The 18,612-nt window shown below is 37.1% G+C and overlaps 1 protein-coding gene across 1 annotated transcript; it reads left to right on the top strand.

Annotated features, from left to right (window-relative positions):
* Nucleotides 1-17,133: 17,133 nt before the first annotated feature.
* Nucleotides 17,134-17,751, top strand: LOC309804298 (high mobility group protein B3-like; the record flags this gene model as incomplete). Its single annotated transcript, XM_082621620.1, has 1 exon — nt 17,134-17,751. Exon 1 carries the CDS (start codon nt 17,155-17,157, stop codon nt 17,749-17,751), a length of 597 nt encoding a protein of 198 aa, XP_082477746.1. The 5' UTR covers nt 17,134-17,154.
* Between the last annotated feature and the right edge of the window lie 861 nt (nt 17,752-18,612).

Below are 18,612 nucleotides of genomic sequence, written 5' to 3'. Positions count from 1 at the left end.
CTGCAGTGTCTGCAGTAATTTGCAGTATTACCAGATACTGTAATCAAAAGCCTAAGGACAAGGCTCACTTGCAGAAGAGTAGTGCAAGGCTCTGGTTCCACTAGACTGTGCCAGACTCACTCCGAGCATCCACCGTACAGGGTAGACACGTAATTCCTGACTCAGTGAGCTGGCTGCCCTTGGTCAGCTGTTATGCTGTCTTGAAAAGCAAGGAATATAGTATTTGAAGCAAAAACAAACCAAAAAGTCCTGGGCTTTAGATTCAGACACATACAAATCTCAGTTTGGCCAGATTCTCTGTGTGCCCTTGAGCACATTAGTACTACCATCTTTGAGCCTCAGTTTCCTTATCTGTAAAGTAAGCTGCAGAGCCTGAATCACAGAGATGTTGGGATTAGCAAACATAGATAAAAAAGAACTTTTCACACTGAAAAGCACTGTATATTAATATAAAAATATTATTTAAATTTGAGCGCACTTGATATACAGGTATTACAGTTTGTATTATCTTAAATATACAGAATATTTACACATTTATGGATTAATTGATTTCTGAATATGCCTATCTATTCTGAAACAATAGAACCAAAGTAATTCCCATTGTAGTACCTCACTCTAAAGTTAATTCTTCTATTTTCTAAATTTAGTTATTTCTACTGATTCAGATTTCAGCAGTTGTAGTGCTTTTCATTTGCTAATTTAGCTTAGCTTTTATAATATAACTGTAATCTCTAAGATCAAATTGATATATTCATAACAATGTCTCCACACTGTTTTATAATATCATAAATGATGAGATAAACTCACAGTTGTTTTTTTTAATTGATTTTTAAGAGTTAGATTTAGACCTTCAAATTTTCCTACTATTGATTTGATGCTTCTGAATGGAAACAGCAATGTTGATATTTAAAAATTATTCCAACTTTACATATTTCCTCAACACAGATCAGCTTTGGGCAAATCTAGCCATGTCAGATGCCTGCTTAAATGCCTTTAATGGCTCCTTATTGCCTTCAGGAGCAAATCCAAGCTCCTTAACTTGGCAGTCAAGGTCCTTCTCATAATCAGTCCCTTATATACTTTCAGCTCATCCCTGCCACTAAACAACCAGCACCCTGAAACCTCAGCTACTACAAACATTTAAAGTCCCAGATGTGCCATGCTCCATTTTTCCTCCCTAATTTTTTTGGCTGTTCTTTGTCCAATAAAGTCATACATTCCATCACTATATATATATATATATATATATATATATATATATATATATATATATATATATATATAGTACCTTCCACGTGTAAACCTCCAGGAATGCAGTCAATGGCATCAGCTCTCTCAGTCTCCTTTCTTGCTCTCATCCAACGTCACCTGCCTCTGTTTAGCTTTGCTTTTAGATAGAATCTTTCCCTAGGTCAGTAAGGTAACCACTGCTGGTCCCAGTCCTACATGTTGTATGTTTCCTGAGAGCTCCAGCACAAATCACAAGAAAAACTCTGATTAACTCAACTTAGATCAGACCAGAATCAATGTGGTCATGGGAAGGGAGAACTTTCATTCTTGCTAGTTTGAATGATACACAATCCCAAATTTAAAAAATACTATGAAAAAAAATAAAGGGTAATTCTGGTCTTCCAAAAGAAGGTATACTGAAATGACGGAACTCATATATAAGAGATATTCCTTAGGTTAGATGCATATAATGCTTGTGAAAGAAGTGATTTTATATATATATATATATATAAATAAATATAAATATATATATATAAATAAAATATATATATATATATATATATATATAAAATCACTTCTTTCACAAGCATTATATGCATCTAACCTAAGGAATTAAGTACCTCTTATTTACTGTTACAAATATCTCTCAGGTTCCAGTTGTGTATTAATTCTTTCCACTGAATCAGCTTATTGGACAAAGGAGCCAACTTTTAAAAAAACAATGTAATATCTAAAATTAGAAATCCAATTATCATGGTAGCATTTAGTTAAAATTTGAAAGAAATTTAAAATAAAGCATTTTTTAATTAATAATTGCACAGTGTGAAAATGAGTAATCCTAATATAAGAGCTAACCAAATCAAAGTTACCACCCAGCAAGCACTGGTCCTAAATATTTCTAAAAGAGAAATACAATGCTGGAGAAGGAAAGGCAGAAGGAGAAAGGAAGAGGAGGAAAAGACAAGAGAGAGGAAAGTAGGAGGAAGGGAGAAGGAGGAGAGAAACAATAGGGCTATTATAGCAAAAGAAAAGGAACTCTTTGAGGACTAGATGTTTTTCTCTCCTCACACCACATACCAAACCTAAAACCTCATGGTGCAATAATCACGGATGTTTTAAATATCTAAGACACTAAGGCTGTCTGAATCTGTTCCTGAGAATTGGAAGTAAGAAAAATAAATCCTTCCTCATGTACAAAGATTAATTACATAGTTTAGCAAGGGTTTCTAAGGCAGCAGGTTTTCATTGACATGCAAATGGAAATCTTTCTTTTGCATGAATCACCCTGAAAGTACTAATTAGAACTTAAATTTCTTGTTTGTAAATCATATGAATCTTATGAAATATGCTTCTGCCTTAGAGAACTGTTTCCTAAGGGCTACCATATGACCAGAGTGTGGAGCAGATGTTATCAAACAGACAAAGACAACCTTTTAAAACTCAGAGCAGCTCGTGATAGCTGGGGTAGCAAAGCCCTATTGGATTTCTATAAGTAGGCATGAGGAGGGGAAAAAGCTTTCTGCTAAGTGGTCCACTAGGCTTTTAGTTAGGTGAGCATTTGTACTCCTAGGTCATACTCTGTGAAAGTAAATAAGTTAAAATCCCTGATTCAGTTAGGAAGATGCAAAAGTGATCCGCTTATAATTTAGAGGAAACCATTAGAAGCCAGGACTCAGATTCAACTGGAACTCAATCTTTATTGATCTGTATGTAAACTATATGCTGAATATGGTCAGCCAAACAGTGTCTGTAAGGATCTCTTCAAATACAGCTTGTTTTGCTTTACTCTGGGAAGCCATGTGGCAAGATTATAACAGTGTAATCGTACCGGGAGAGGCCTTGACTCTGAATATATTTAAGATATTTTCTGAAAACAAAATAAAACAAAAAACTGAATCATTATGCTGTGTAACTGAAACTAAGCCAATATCGTAAATATTAAATAAAAAGAAAAGAAAAACAAAACACCTCTAAGAGGAGCTCCCCAGCCTTGTCAAAGATGTCCTTAGCGGATGCTGTCCATTGTCCTGATCTGTAGGTACCATCTTGATATTTTTCATTTGCAGCTGTTATAATCTGGAGTACATCTTGGAATCTGGACCATTTTTGTTCATGAGGTAAATTATTCATTTTAAATCAAATTAAAAGAGTACTGGAACATAAATGACAAAAGAATATCTTCCAACTTCCATCTACTTTCTCTTCGACCCTGATAAGTCTTCTACACCCCAATATCTTCTTTTTCTTTGTTTTTTCACTCATAACACTGAAATAGATCTGAACTTGAGCCCTGTCCCATGTTCTCTTCTAAGATACAAAACTCATGTGACATCCACTTTGCCTCCAACCACTGAGCTTCTTAATTTAATACATACTGTGAATAGTAAAGGCCAGAGACATAACCAGGAAGTCACTTTAATGGCATCAATCCTGCCTTCTCTTTTGCTGCTTTCCTAGCACAGCTAAGATTTAGCTTAGGTGACTGCAGTCCTTCCCTTTCTCACTCACTCCCCTCCCCTTCAGATGTTCAATGCATATTTCCTGTGGTCCTATCTTAGTATTACTTATTCTCAGGAGAGCAAACTTTGGTTGAAAGGGATTTTAGATATCCAAAAGCTGGTTTGTAAATAATGTAGAAAATTAGGATTGATCTTCTCAGGTCTTTAAAAATCATATCACCTGTCCTGCTGTTCAAGGTTCAGAAACCAAAGAAAAAAATCTGAAAATATACAACTTAATCCTAGCACATCTTATATTTTCCTACTTGGTTCCCATATCTATGCAAGACTGTACTTAACTCACCAGCCAAAGCACTATGTATGTACTCAGAGTTTCAAATGATACTATCAGTACTCTGTGAAACAATGCACTTCTATTGTCAAAAACACACAACTGCCAAATTTGTAATTACTTTATTACGTAAGCAGAATTCGTTCTTCATCTCTCAAGATTACAGGAAAAGAAAAGGAAATACTAGGTTATCTTGTTAGGAAGTATATGTTCCACCATGGCAAAGTAGAAAATGCTATTACCTTAATAAGTATCCATTTGCTCTTTAGAGAGAGAATAGGTCTTTCTTTGGGGAAGAACCTTGATAAGGCATTTGGTATTGTAAGATCCTGAGAATATGGGTCTTTGTAGGAGAAGCCACAACAAAGCTAAAGGATGAACAAGCCTGCCTAAGACAAGGAGATGAGTTTTAATCTCTCTTTGGAAGGAGGAGAACACAGAGGGAAATGCAGAGAGAAGGAAGCAGATGGGTGGGCAAGAAAGAAGCTGAGATGCAGAGGTCCTTAGACTGGGAGTATCAGTGGAAATTTTCTGGAAATGGAGAGACTAATATTTTAAAGTGCCAGGGTTCAATTTGAAGTTATTTCCACTATAAATGACCTTTTATCTTCTCACACTTCTCCGATTTTACAACTCTTGAAGAGGGGTGCATATTGGGGGGGGAGTTAGGGTAGAGTCTGCTTCATGTCTGCATAAATGCCATTACAATGACTATATGTCAGAAAAGAAGGAAATGAGAGGTAGAAGGGACCTGGAAAACACAGGCACCACCCTCCCCTCAAAGTGCAGAAGCTTGAGGACTTCTTTGGCTTCCATTAGGCATGAACAGATGTCCAGGTGAGTCTCAAGGGGTCAGGAAATCCCAGTTGATATCTAGGTTATCTCATTTCCTAATGGGGAACTTTCATCCATCTGTCAGAGTTTCAGGAATACAAAACACTAAGGTGTCTTGCCTGGCTGGGAAGGGCATCCTCTTGCTTCTGCTGCGAGTCTCAGTGACATTTATAGCAGAGGCTAGATAAGCAGTGGCCTGAAAGAAACTCACAATGGCTTTATGAACCCATATGAATCAATCCCAAGAATATGTGCATAAGCAGTCAGGTCTTTTTTTAAGCAATTGAGAGTAGAATAAGAAAACAATCAATTATTAAATGGGTCATTTTTGTCACCATTGTCTATGTCACACTCAGTCTAGATATGCACCACAGAACATTTTATCAAGTACAGAATTAAACTTAAGGTCAAAGAAAAACTAAGGAAGGTGGTGTTTATTTATTTATCTTTTTGGTCAAAAATATGAAAGCTTAGTTAATATTCTTTGAATTAATTTTAAAAATTAACCACTGGATGATGTATGATCTCCAGCAACCATGGCAGAGTTACTGCAGGCAGAGAAAAGCTACCCGTTAGTAGCTGTATAAAATCCAAAGGATAGAGCTGCAAAGCATTGATTCCCTGGTAAAGGATCCCAGGGACAGAAGAGGAAGAAAAATATACCCACCCCACTGTCACACTTATTCCATTCTTTATAACACAGAGGAGTTATAAGGTTTCTTTGACAAGGGCTGTAAAATACTGAGAGCTCCCCAGAGGAAGGAGTAGCCGAGGAACAAGGTTTTATTAATTGCAGGGTTTATTAAGCATGAATCAATTCCCTATGCCTCCTCATATAACTTGGGCCTACTATTCATTTATAGGAATTTTTAGGTCCAGAATAATTTTTACAAGCCTTTATCTTTCAAGGCAGATGGAGGCTGGGATGCAAAGTAGTTCTTACTATATTTTTTTCTACGAGTGACTATCTTATACTTCATAATATCTTTTCTTTATAGTGATTTTTTTCCTATTTTTGTTTTCCTTTGTCCCTTTTTAATCTGTATGTTTCAAAAAAAGGAAAAAAGAAAAAGGGAAAAAAAACCCAGGTTGTTTTTCTACTTGTGAGAATTATGGTCTGTTCATATTTTTGGCCCCAGTGCTTAGCACAATACATAGTATATAACAGATGTTCAATAAACATTTTCTGAGTGAATGCCTAAATTATCCTTCTGAGCCCATAAGCTGGCTGTGTTCTGTTTCTCTCCCATACCTAATTTCAGTCCTTCCTCCTTTAGCTCTGTGTCTTGCAGGTAAAGCTAACTAGTACAAAGTGCATCAACAGGGTCCCACGCACTGAGGCTTACTTATGACTTTAGTCAATGGGAAGCACCACAGGGTAGAAAGGAGAATGAAATTTGGGTATTTATTCTCCATGCTTCCTCCCTGACAGGTTACTACCAAAGACCACAGCTCCTGTCAGATGACCCTCTCCATTTCTCTCTATTCTGGGAACCACTCCGTCCTGGTGTCCTTTCAAGTCTTGGGATAAACATGACTTCAAACAGTTGTTAGCCCCAGGGAACTTCACAGTACCTTATTGGTATCTCTAAACCCTGTCCATGACTTTGGAAGTAGTCCCTTTATTAAACTCTCCTTAATTACTCAATTGATTGTGTCATCTCTTTCCTGGTGGGACCTTGACTAATACAGACTTATGATTTATAAAATACTATCAAAGTTCAAAAGGTAACTAAATGAAATTTCAGTATCTGAACATTTTTTAAATGACAGCTGAGTCTGTTGATCATCTGCATACCTCAGGCTGTCCTTTTTTTAACTGAAGGCAGAATTGGTTTTTATTTATTTCCTGAGTAAATGTTTAACCAGTTTTATTGAGCTAGTTATGATGTGGGAGCTCTGTTCTGATGAAGGTGCTCAGAGGTGTTTTGTAGCTAGTAGCTACAATAGTTATGAAAATACATTTTTATTTAAAATGTGCATTAAATTACACTTCTGTGAAATTTTAGATTAAAGTAAGAAGAGTAATAAAAAAACTACATGAAATATATTGTTAAGAAAAGTTATTTCGATGATTGTACAGTAAAATTTTACTAAATGTTCATTTATACTGTAAATAAGGATATTGAATTAAAACACAGAGCTCAAAATTTCTTTGAATCACTCTATGTTATTATACATGATTGAATCAATGGGGTTGTATTTTTATTTTATGCATCTATAATATAATAAATTATACATGTAATTAATTAAGAGTATAAAATTATTTCCAAAAATATCTAGTGTCCTGAATTTTAAGTAAATCATTATTTGAGTGGAATTTATTTCAATATATAATAAAAACTAAATTAAAATCCATACTGCTTCAATATTAAAGAAAAATTAGTCATTTTAACCTTTTCCAAGATATTTAATTTTTTTAATATCTTTATTGGAGTGTAATTGCTTTACAATGTTGTGTTAGTTTCTGCTGTACAACAAAGTGAATCAGCTATATGTGTACATATATCCCCATATCCCCTCCCTCTTGAGCCTCCCTCCCACCCTCCCTATCCTACCCTTCTAGGTGGTTTCAGAGCATGGAGCTGATCTCCCTGTGTTATGCAGCAGCTTCCCACTAGCTATCTATTTTACATTTGGTAGTGTATATATGTCCATGCCACTCTCTCACTTCGTCCCAGCTTCCCCTTCCCCTCCGTGTCCTCAAGTCCGTTCTCTACATCTGCATCTTTATTCCTGCCCTGCCACTAGGTTCATCAGTACCGGTTTTTTTTTTTAGATATATCAGAACAACAACAAAAAAGGCATGATAGCATTTTTTCATTCATCTTCATACTAATTTCCCCAACTCAAATATAAAGATAAAGAAAAAGTCGTAAGGGAAATGGTATAAGAAAGAAAACACTAGGGGAAAAAAGCTGTCAAAGTATTATTTCCCTTCTTTCCTCCTTGTATATCAACATTGGGGCTCTTTATGCCAAGTGGAAGCTTATAAAATGTAAGATTATAGCTGGATTGGATTAAATTCAAAATGCCCTTTAGCATCACTCTCAGTTTTTTCTTATATGGATGAAAGAACGGATTTATCTTCCTGGATTATCATTTTTTCGCACTTGCCAGTGTGTTTTGGCAGAGTGAGAAGTGGAGGTGGTAAGCACGGTGGTACTCATATCTTCATCAATTATAAAATCACTCCCTCAGTCATTTTTTGCTACTGAGCTCCTCTCTTTTTTCACTTTTCTTTGTACACTGGTATATGAACTTCTTGCTCTCATTAAATCACTTAGCCCAGATAGAAATATTTATTAGGGATAACTTGAGAACACCACTCTAGAAGCAATAACCAGAACACTGGTTTCTTATGCTGGTGCATACTATCGTTTAGTTACCCACTGGCCTGACTCTGACATTTTTTGGTACCAAGCATTTATCACCTCATAAATGTGCTTTCTCCAAGTTCTGTCTCTCCTCCTTGAAGTGCTGTCTATACAGTTGTCCAATTGAGTTTCTTAAGAACCCAGTGTTATAATTTCAGAAAACAAAGTCTTTGCTCATTGTTCATTGCTTCCAGTCTAAACTTCTCTGTGTAAATTTTCCCAAAGCTGCTTGATTTGGTTGCTCTCTTTACGCTCAATCATATGCCCTATTTCTTCCTACCCAGTACTCTTGCGCTAGTCATACCAGACCCAAGAATACTATCTAACTCTTTCTGTCAACCAAAGCTATGCTTATGCCTGCTTACACTGGTCTACTGCCTTTTCTATTGGTTTATATCTGTTCTATTTTATTTTTTAATGTTTTTTTAAGCAATCTTCCAGGCAGTAGATGTTGGGGAAGTTTTGGAAGGATGAAAAAGCAAAGGGATGAAGCGTCATCACATACTGAGTTCTTAAAGTCATTGGCTTTTGACTTCAACGGCAGTGGCACAGGGTTCCAAAGAGCTACACAAAGCCAGAGATCCCTTGAGTTTTGGAAAAGAGAATCTGAAAGCCTCCAAATCCATTGCTTATTTTTAGTTTTATTAAATTTTGGCCAGAGAAGGTTGTCCATGTATTACCAATTCTCTGATATTTCTTAAGACTTCCTTTATGGGATAGGATGGGGTCAAACTCTGTAAATGTTCTACATATGTCTAGAAACTATGATTTTGCTTGGTTTATTGGATGAAGCTACACACACACACACACACACACACACAAATGTAATGAAGATGATAGTTTCTTGTGTTGTTCAAATTATCCAAATCTTCTCATTATTTTTCCTGCTTAATTTATAGTTTCTATTATAATTCCCAGTGGATGCAGAATTTGTTCAATTCCTCCTTTTATATCTGTTAGATTTCTATTTAAGTATTTTGAGGGTGTATTTGAATTGGATTAGCCTCTGGATTTATTATCCAATTTGTCAGTGAATCCCATCTCACCAAATGAGAAGCTTGGTGTAGCACTATGACTACAGGACTGTGTCATAAACACCAGACATATTGGATTAGAAACATATTTAAGAACTATTAGTATGGCTGATAGTTGGCATATTATTGGAGATGAACATGTGCTATTTGATGGTAGGATGACATCTAATTCACTTGTGTCTACATTGCCCAGTTCACACCCTGGAACTCAGGGTTGTCAATAAATGATTTCCAAGGGCAGCAGAGTTTTTTCTCAAGTATGGTGATAATAAAGCAAAGTCAGGACAATGGTTATAAACCTGCTGAACCCATTGTCCAAATTCTGATTCCCAATTAAACAGTTCAAAGGAAGGTCTCTTTTTCTCTTCTTTTTTTTTTTTTGGCTGTGCCATACAGCATGCAGGATCTTAGTTCCCTGACCAGGGACAGAACCCATGCCCCCTTCAGTGGAAGTGCAGAGTCCTAACCACTGGACTGCCAGGGAATTCCCGAAAGGAAGGTTTCATTTGTAGATTTTAAAAATCATATGAGTTACAAATCATAGATCAAACAACTGAGAAGATTATTATGATTGAATTTGGGGAAAATCTGAAAAAGAAGGAAAAGGAGAAAATACTATGAAATGAGAGAAATAATACTAATTCCTGTGTTACAGCACAATTAACGTACTTTAAATTGCTTATCTCAACAAACACCTTAACAATCTTATGGTAAATATAAACATCTCCATTTTATAGAGGAAAAACAAGACCAGAGTACCTAAATAATTTGCTCAATTTCAAATAACTAGTAACAAACTGAGACAAAGCAAAAATATGTCAATGTCCTGCAGCCAAAGATCACCAGGGATACAATTCTAGTTGAGACAGGTTTGATTCAATACTTACTGTGTTGGGAATCATGGGGTGTCTAAGAGATGGTTAAAAAGAACCTTTTATTGGATTTTGGTTTTGATTGGCTGATTTGGAGCAAGAGGATCTAAGGAAGCAGGGGTTCACACAAGATTGCATGCTGTCAGAAAACAGGGGAACTTCCATGATTGTGTATCTCAACAAACCTAACTGACAAGGAGAGGAGACAAGAATGAAGATAAAATTCTAATTGATAAAGAAGTAGCAGTCATGAATTCTGGATGAGTAAGGGGGTGTTTGATATTTTGTGGGTGGCATAGTGACCTTGTTTTTGTCTGTGCTTAGGCAGAATTATGAAGTGGCCTTGCTTTATCTCCTTTTATCATGATCTCAGAGTAACCCTGTCTGAGGTTGGTATTCTGAGAGATAGTTTATGTCTAGTTAGAGAATAACATGACCTAACTGTGAGTGCCAGGCGGGCTTCTGAATGTCAGGGGCTGCTCCTTATATCTTTCCCGTCCAGAACTCAGAAGAGATCATGTTCCTTCTAACCTCACCATTTTTCAAAAGTTGAAAGAAACCTGAAGAATGATTTTTGCATGTCCGTTTTCCACCTCTGTAGTATCTATTTAATAGCGACACATTGAGTTAATATCAGAGAACAAAATGTTCTACTCTTATTTCCCAAGAGGGAAAAATATATTCTGAACCAAACTTAAGAGTTCTATAAGGAACATAGAAGTCTAAAGCAAAAGGAGATATTTATAAATTACTCCTTCAGTGAAAGACACTGCCATTTACTACAGAACAAAAAGAACCTTGTAAAACAATGTGGGAGTAACATTTGACAAAGCTGTCTACTTAGGTGTTGAACTTTTCTGCCTTCTTTCCTTTTAAAATTCTAGAACACATGCTAAAAGAATAAAAGTTGACTCAGATGGCTGTAAAATTAAATAGTTCAAAGGATGAGGGTGAAAAGCAATGATCTCTTCCTCCGTTCATGGAAAACAGCCTTTGTGCTTCATTAATGCACAGACAGCTGTCCCTTATCCCTGATGGAAGCCCGAAGACACAATCCTTGAAACATATATCTACTTAAATACAGAGAGATAAATCTTGAGGGTACAGTTTAGTGAAAAACAAGTTACTGCACAAATTATCACATGAAATACCTACCAAGTTATTTGGCAAAATTTGATGAAATCTTAAGGAATGTATTTCTTTCTAAAACAGTCAATCAATTAAGAGTATTTATAGACAATACTGTTGGCTGTTAGGGGAAAATGAATGTGATGGTATTTATAGAGTGACTCTATGTTCTGTCAAATCCTGGTTCCACTACCTATTAGTTGTGTGAAGTGATCAAATAACCTTTCTGTGACTCAGTTTCTTTTTAGGTAATAAAAATACCTGCTTAGGACAGAAATAAAGACACAGACATAGAGAATGGACTTGAGGACATGGGGAGGGGGAAGGGTAAGCTGGGACGAAGTGAGAGAGTAACACTGACATATATACACTACTAAATGTAAAATAGACAGCTAGTGGGAAGCAGCTGCATAGCCCAGGGAGATATCAGCTCTGTGCTTTGCGACCACCTAGAGGGGTGGGATAAGGAGGGTGGGAGGGAGACGCAAGAGGGAGGGGATATGGGGATATACGTATGCATATAGCTGATTCACTTTGTTATACAGCAGAAACTAACACAACATTGTAAAGCAATTATACTCCAAAAAAGATGTTAAAGGAAAAAAGAGAAAAAAAAACAAAACACAAAAACCTGCCTAGCCCTTCCCACAGGGCTTACTGGAGAAGAAAAATGTTTATAGAAGTACTTTGTAAACTAAAAAGCACCATACGTGTACAAATCATCAATATCTAAGATACAACATACCCAAAATGTTCTAAAAGTAATCTGTATTAATTCATTCACAAATAAGGGCTCATTTTATACCTTTACTTTATTTCCTTAGTTTGATCTTATACCATTATTAATTCAATATATTCAATATTGAATTGTACTGAATATGTGTTCACATGCCAAGTATATGAAGCATCATGTTACTGCGAAAATTTAAAAATTTAAAGAATAATTTACTTTCTAGAACAAATGAGCATAATAAAAGTGGGCATCTTAAATTTAAAAATTAATAGGATTGGGCTTCCCTGGTGGTGCAGTGGTTGGGAGTCCGCCTGCCGATGCAGGGGACACAGGTTCATGGCCCGGTCTGGGAGAATCCCACATGCCGCGGAGTGGCTGGGCCAGTGAGCCATGGCTGCTGAGCCTGCGGGTCCGGAGCCTGTGCTCCGCAACGGGAGAGGCCACAACAGTGAGAGGCCTGCATACCGCAAAAAAAAAAAAAAAAAAAAAAAAAGATAACACTATTGCAATTAATTTAATTTTTAGCTATTCTGAAGACAAAAGAAGCACATCAGTAAAGAAAAATAGATTCTGAGATGCCTGCTGATAAATGTACACACACTTGGGAGTAGCAAGAGGTTTTGTCCATAGTGCATCTCTAGTTTCAGCACACTATTTTGTACAAATTATAAAGCATGGGTGATCTCTGTTATGGCAAAAAAAAAAAATTAACAATAATATATAAGACCAGTTGGGCACAGACTCATCTTTTCCTCTGACTAGTCAGTTCCTTTTATCAAGTCAGAGCCAAGTTCAGAAATCGAACAAGTAGTTAGAAAAAAATTTCTTAGAGAAAGATATCTACAAACTTATTTGTGACATGTTCTCTATATCTACTTAATAAATTTGATATTAGATCCCTGGCTTTAAATTTATAGCTACTGGTCCTGCTGATAATGTTCTTTGCCATCAAAGTGTTAAGTCACTTAATAACAGACTCCCTATGAGTTATTTTCTGATAGAAACCCTTTAGGGCAATGTCTCCATTTCTGAAATTAATGCTTTAATTTTGATTATAATTCCCTACTCTCTTGAGTTATCTAAATAATTGAAGTCAAGATTACTTAATTAATCTGAGTATTGTATTAGTTATCATTATACTACTCTACTATTTGAGCAGAGAAAATATAGCTGTTGAGTCAACCTACAGGTGTAACCCTGTCCTTTTCTCTCTGATTTATGTAACAGCTGTGCCCTTTAGTTCAACTCCACACAGTTCAAAGGCGACTCTTCTACAGAGTCCGCTCTTGCTGGAGGCCATTACCTAATTGGCTACCCTCTCGTCCAGATCCATCAGTTCTCAGACAGCTTCTTCACAGGTGAAGCAAAGTATAGGCATGTCACTATTAACAGACAGACTTGGGGAAATATTACTGAGGTTGTGATCAAAAGACCAAGAAATATGCACACTGTTTTTCTCTGATGTTATTCTCTGACAGACTAGAGGAGACAGGAACAGTACAAGTGATTTCAAATGATGTATAATGTTGGATTTTTGCTGCTGCTGTTACTGCTATTGGTGGTAATATCAGTGGCTGTAGCAATGCCATTAAGCATCTTAAGTCACATACTAGTAAATGATTTATTTAACCAAGATTAGTTGAATACATTTTATGAGCCAGAATTTGTGCAGGGATTACTACCTGAAATATAACACAAGGAGTACCACTGGACCTCTCAAACCACAACTACCCTAAAACAATGACCAACTGATAGATATGGAGTGTGAAACAAAGTTTGTTGTTCAATCATGAAGCCCAGCTGTAGATAGAAAGATGACTAATGAGGTAAGGTAATATCTGAAGGCTGGTAAAGGATATTTCCCCATAATATCCTTATCCTGATTATATGAATTTACATGTGTGTGAAATTACTTATCACTGACTTAACTTGATAATTGTGATCTCAGATGGCACTTATAAATAGCATAAATAAAATGATGGATGATGCAATTTCCTGACTATTAGACAGTCAGTAATTACTGGGTGCTAAAGTAATTGTGGGATTTGAAAATAAGTACACTCTACTTCTAGAGTCAAGTCATAAATTTTTCAGAATATGATCAACAATTCAAAACAGAATATGAGTCCTGAATAAGCGTTACTGAGAATGAAAGCTGTAAGAGTTGAGAGGAGGAAAGGTGAGTGAAGACAAAGGTGGTCAAAGTTTTCAGAGTGCAGAAGAAATACACATTTGACATTAAAGAACAAGTAGAGTTTTAATAGAGGAGGAAATTTACATCTATAACATTTGCTTTCAGTTTTTTTTTTTAGTTAAAGAATTCCAAGCCAGTACTAAGAGGATTAATTTATTCTAAACAGATACCTAAAATTTAAAGTAAATGACACTAAGTAAAATGTGGTGTCCTATATTAAATCTGTGAAGCCCAGTAACTGTCAGCTGAGTCTTACTACTTATATACAACTAACCAATTATGTCTTTTCTATGAAAACACATGTACTCATTTAATGATTCAAATATATTTTAATTAACCAATATCAAATGTCAACCATTGTGTTTAAAACCAGCATGCTATCATTAGTAAAATATATGACCCTGCCTTCATAGATATTTTTCAATACAATGGGAAAAGCACATAATAATAACAATAATCAACAAATAAATAATGCTATTATTTAAAACTTGTGTAAGTGCTAGAAAAGAAATGAGCAGGTTTTCATCATAAAAAGAAAATACTGGGTTGGAAGTGGGAGCCATACTTCCTAAGATATGATAGGAAGCACAGTCTCAGGAGGCACTGTTTAGTTAGGATATGATGGTGAAAAGGAGACAGCTTCGCAAAGGGAAGGGCAGATTGTGTATGCAAAAGCCCTAAACAGGGGATTGTGCAAAGGCCCTGAAGGAAGAATTGTTTTTGCAAAAGCACTATGTAGAACTTGACAGGTTTGAAGGACAGAAGTGAAGTCAGTGCAGTTGAAAGGGGGAAACAGAAGGAGGTGAGGATGTTGAAATTGTCAGGGGCCAACAGTTTCAGTAATCATAGGACCAAGTGAAATTGGAGGGGCTTTTGAATAAAGGAAAGTGTCATTATCAGATGTATGCTATAAAAATATTGCTCTGGTTGTAGAGGAGCAATAAAAGGAAGAATGCAAGTCAGAGGCTGCCACAGTCATATCTAAGCAAAAGGGGATGAGAGCTGGGATGATATCTTTCAAGGTATGTATTAGAATTAAAATCAACAGAACTGGCACTGGATTGAATGTGGGGGATGAGGAAGAGAAGAGAAACAGGGATTGAACAAATGAGAGAACAGTGGTGCCATTTGGTGAGATAAGAAATATTTAAGAAGGATTCAGTTTGGGAGAAATCAAGAGTTAGCTTATACAATATATGTAAGTTGTCATTATGCTGTACACCTTAAACTTATACAGTGCTGTATGTTAATTACAGGTCAATAAAACTGAAAGAAGAAAAAAAAGAGTTAACTTTTGGCCATATTAATCTTGGCACGCCTATAAGACACGTGTGAAGATGTCAGTTAGACGTGCCTAAACTCAGAAGAGGAATTTGAGCCAGGGGCATATAATTGAAATTTTTTGTAACATAGATAGTACTGACATTTGGGGAACTAGATGACATGTGTAGAGTTTAGATAGAAAATAAAGGTCTTAAAACCAAGAAAGAGAAGTGTTTCAAGGTGAGGAAGTGGTCAACCAAATCAAATGTTTGGTATGATTAACTTTAAGTGAAAGGCGATATTCTCCCAATTTTCATTCAGGTGCTTGAGTGCAGGTACTGAGAAGATAAATTATTGAATTCATCACGGTTGGTATTTTACAGAAATATTAAGAAAGAGGTGAGATTTTTAAGTTATGTTTAAGAGAGTGATAAAATAATGGACCATGGACTCAAGAATGGAAGTATAAATGTGAATAGTGAAATGATAGTGGAAAATGAGCAATTATAATGATGCATTTGAAACACAAGCTCTACCAAAGGAGAGGGAAGAATGAACTATGACTATAGAATAATGAGAAACTGCAGCATCACTGGATTTGAGATCAAGATGTTATTGAGAAATTTCTGTAGTAAGATTATTGAGCAAGGACTATGACAGAGAGAAGACTGGGGTCATTGAGTGTGATATTTGCATTTGAGATTTTGGGGGTCAGAGTTGAAGATAATAGAGACTGATGGCTAAAATGAAATTAAGAAAATGGTCATAAGAGAGAAAGAAGTCATGAATTTGGAGGCCAAGATTTATACTAGTGATACACAGGGATTTAGAGGCCAACAGCTGCTGGGCTGAAGGAGAAAGGTGTGATCCAGAGACTAAGGTCTTCAAAAAATAATGGGAATTTCTAGAATGTTTGGAGATGAAAGTAGTGAATAAGGTATAGAACTACTGCGGAAGCCTCAGTGATATAGAATTTTTGCAAGAAAGAGAAGACATGGGGAGTTAGGAAGAAATATCTTCCACTTCACAGCTGTAAGGAAAGGGAGATATAAGAGTAAATACAACCTCCATTAGGGATGGATGCTGGAAACATGGGACTGCCTAATTTCTTCTAAGACTAGCATGTAAAGAGAAACTCCCGAAACAAGATTAAGGTTATAGGAGACTGTTGATTAAAGAAAGAGAGATTCGGTCAAATATTATAAATAATTTAACTAGAAATTACTAGTTATAAATACATTTAAGAAAAGATAAAATTGAGAGATTCATTTTTAAAAAATATTGGTACTTAGGAGAGAAGATCAAGATGGTGGAGTAGGAGGATGTGGAACTCACCTCCCCCAACAAACACATCAAAAATATATCTAGGGCTTCCCTGGTGGCGCAGCGGTTGAGAGTCCACCTGCCAATGCAGGGGACACAGGTCCGTGCCCCAGTCCAGGAAGATCCCACACGCCGCGGAGTGGCTGGGCCCGTGAGCCATGGCCGCTGAGCCTGCACGTCCAGAGCCTGTGCTCCGCAACGGGAGAGGCCACAAGAGTGAGAGGCCCGTGTACCACAAAAAAAAAAAAAAAAAATCTACAGAGGAGCCCGCTGGCCAATCAGGCGGCTCTCGTGCAGGCAGCTAGTGCCAGGCTGTGGAGCGCTGAGCCGCGCGTCTTGCCCTGCACTGCCCAGACTAGCGAACAATACAGTCAAGATGGCTAAAGATGATCCCAAGAAACCAAAGGGCAAGATGTCTGCTTATGCCTTCTTTGTGCAGACGTGCAGAGAGGAACATAAGAAGAAAACCCCCGAGGTTCCTGTCAATTTTGCAGAATTTTCCAAGAAATGCCCTGAGAGGTGGAAGACAATGTCTGGGAAAGAGAAGTCTAAATCTGATGAAATGGCAAAGGCAGATAAAGTGCGCTATGATTGGGAAATGAAGGATTATGGACCAGCAAAGGGAGGCAAGAAGAAGAAGGACCCAAAAGCCCCCAAGAGGCCACCGTCTGGATTTTTCCTGTTCTGTTCTGAATTCCGCCCCAAGATCAAATCTACAAACCCTGGCATCTCTACTGGAGATGTGGCAAAGAAGCTGGGCGAGATGTGGAATAACTTAAGTGACAGCAAGAAGCAGCCATACATCAACAAGGCAGCAAAGCTGAAGGAGAAATACGAGAAGGATGTCGCAGAGTGTAAGTCTAAAGGGAAGTATGATGGCACCAAGGGTCCTGCTAACGTTGCCTGGAAAAAGGTGGAAGAGGAAGAGGAAGAAGACAAGGACGAAGAAGAGGAGGAGGAGGAGGATGAATAAAAAGAAACTGTTGATCTGTCTCCTTGTGAATACCTTAGAGAAGGGAGCGTCGTGATTGACACACGTCTCGCCCGAGACGTGTCTGTTACCAGACGTGTCTGGTAATTAGGTTTAATTACCCAGTTGGATCATAATCATATCGTAGTCTTTCAAAGTGCTCTAGCAATCGTCAGTGGTTTACATGAAGTGGCCATGGGTGTCTGGAGCACCCGGAAACTGTATCAAAGTCGTACATATTTCCAAACATTTTTAAAATGCAAAGGCTCTCATGTTCTTCTCTGTGCACTTTGCTGTTGGTGTGACAAGGCATTTAAAGATGTTTCTGGCATTTTCTTTTTTTTTTTTAATTTTTGAGGTGGTGTGTTAACTCTATGGTCATTGGCTAGGAATCCCGAGTTCTCAACTGTACATATCTATAGTTTGTAAAAAGAACAAAGCAACCGAGACACACTCTTGACGCTCCTTGCTTGGCATGGAGGCTGTAGGAGCGATGCCTTCTGGAGGGGCCGTAGCTCAGGGCGTGCACTGTGGGGCTGGACCTGTGGACACTGCAGTGGGCATCCATTTAGCTTCAGGTTGTCTTGTTTCTGTATATAGAGACATAGCATCCCGCTGCCATTCTTAGCTGTGGAAAAGGTGGTGGGGGTGGGGGTCAGCTGGCATGAGAAGTGTTTTGGATCCTTTTTAGTTGAAGTGTGGTAGTTTTAAACTGTTTGTTTTTTTAAACAAACCATAGAACTCTTCATTGTCAGCAAAGCCAAGAGCCACTGCACTGATGAAAGTTCAAGAACCTTCTGTACTAAACATGATCTGCAATGCTCTGTTATATTTTTTTTTGTATGTTTAGAATGCTGAAATGTT

This window comes from Mesoplodon mirus, assembly GCF_964341445.2.
Source record: "Mesoplodon mirus genome assembly, chromosome: 5".
NCBI lineage: Eukaryota > Metazoa > Chordata > Mammalia > Artiodactyla > Ziphiidae > Mesoplodon > Mesoplodon mirus.
Note: the sequence above shows the minus strand (reverse complement) of the source record. Positions and strands in the feature narration are given on the sequence as shown.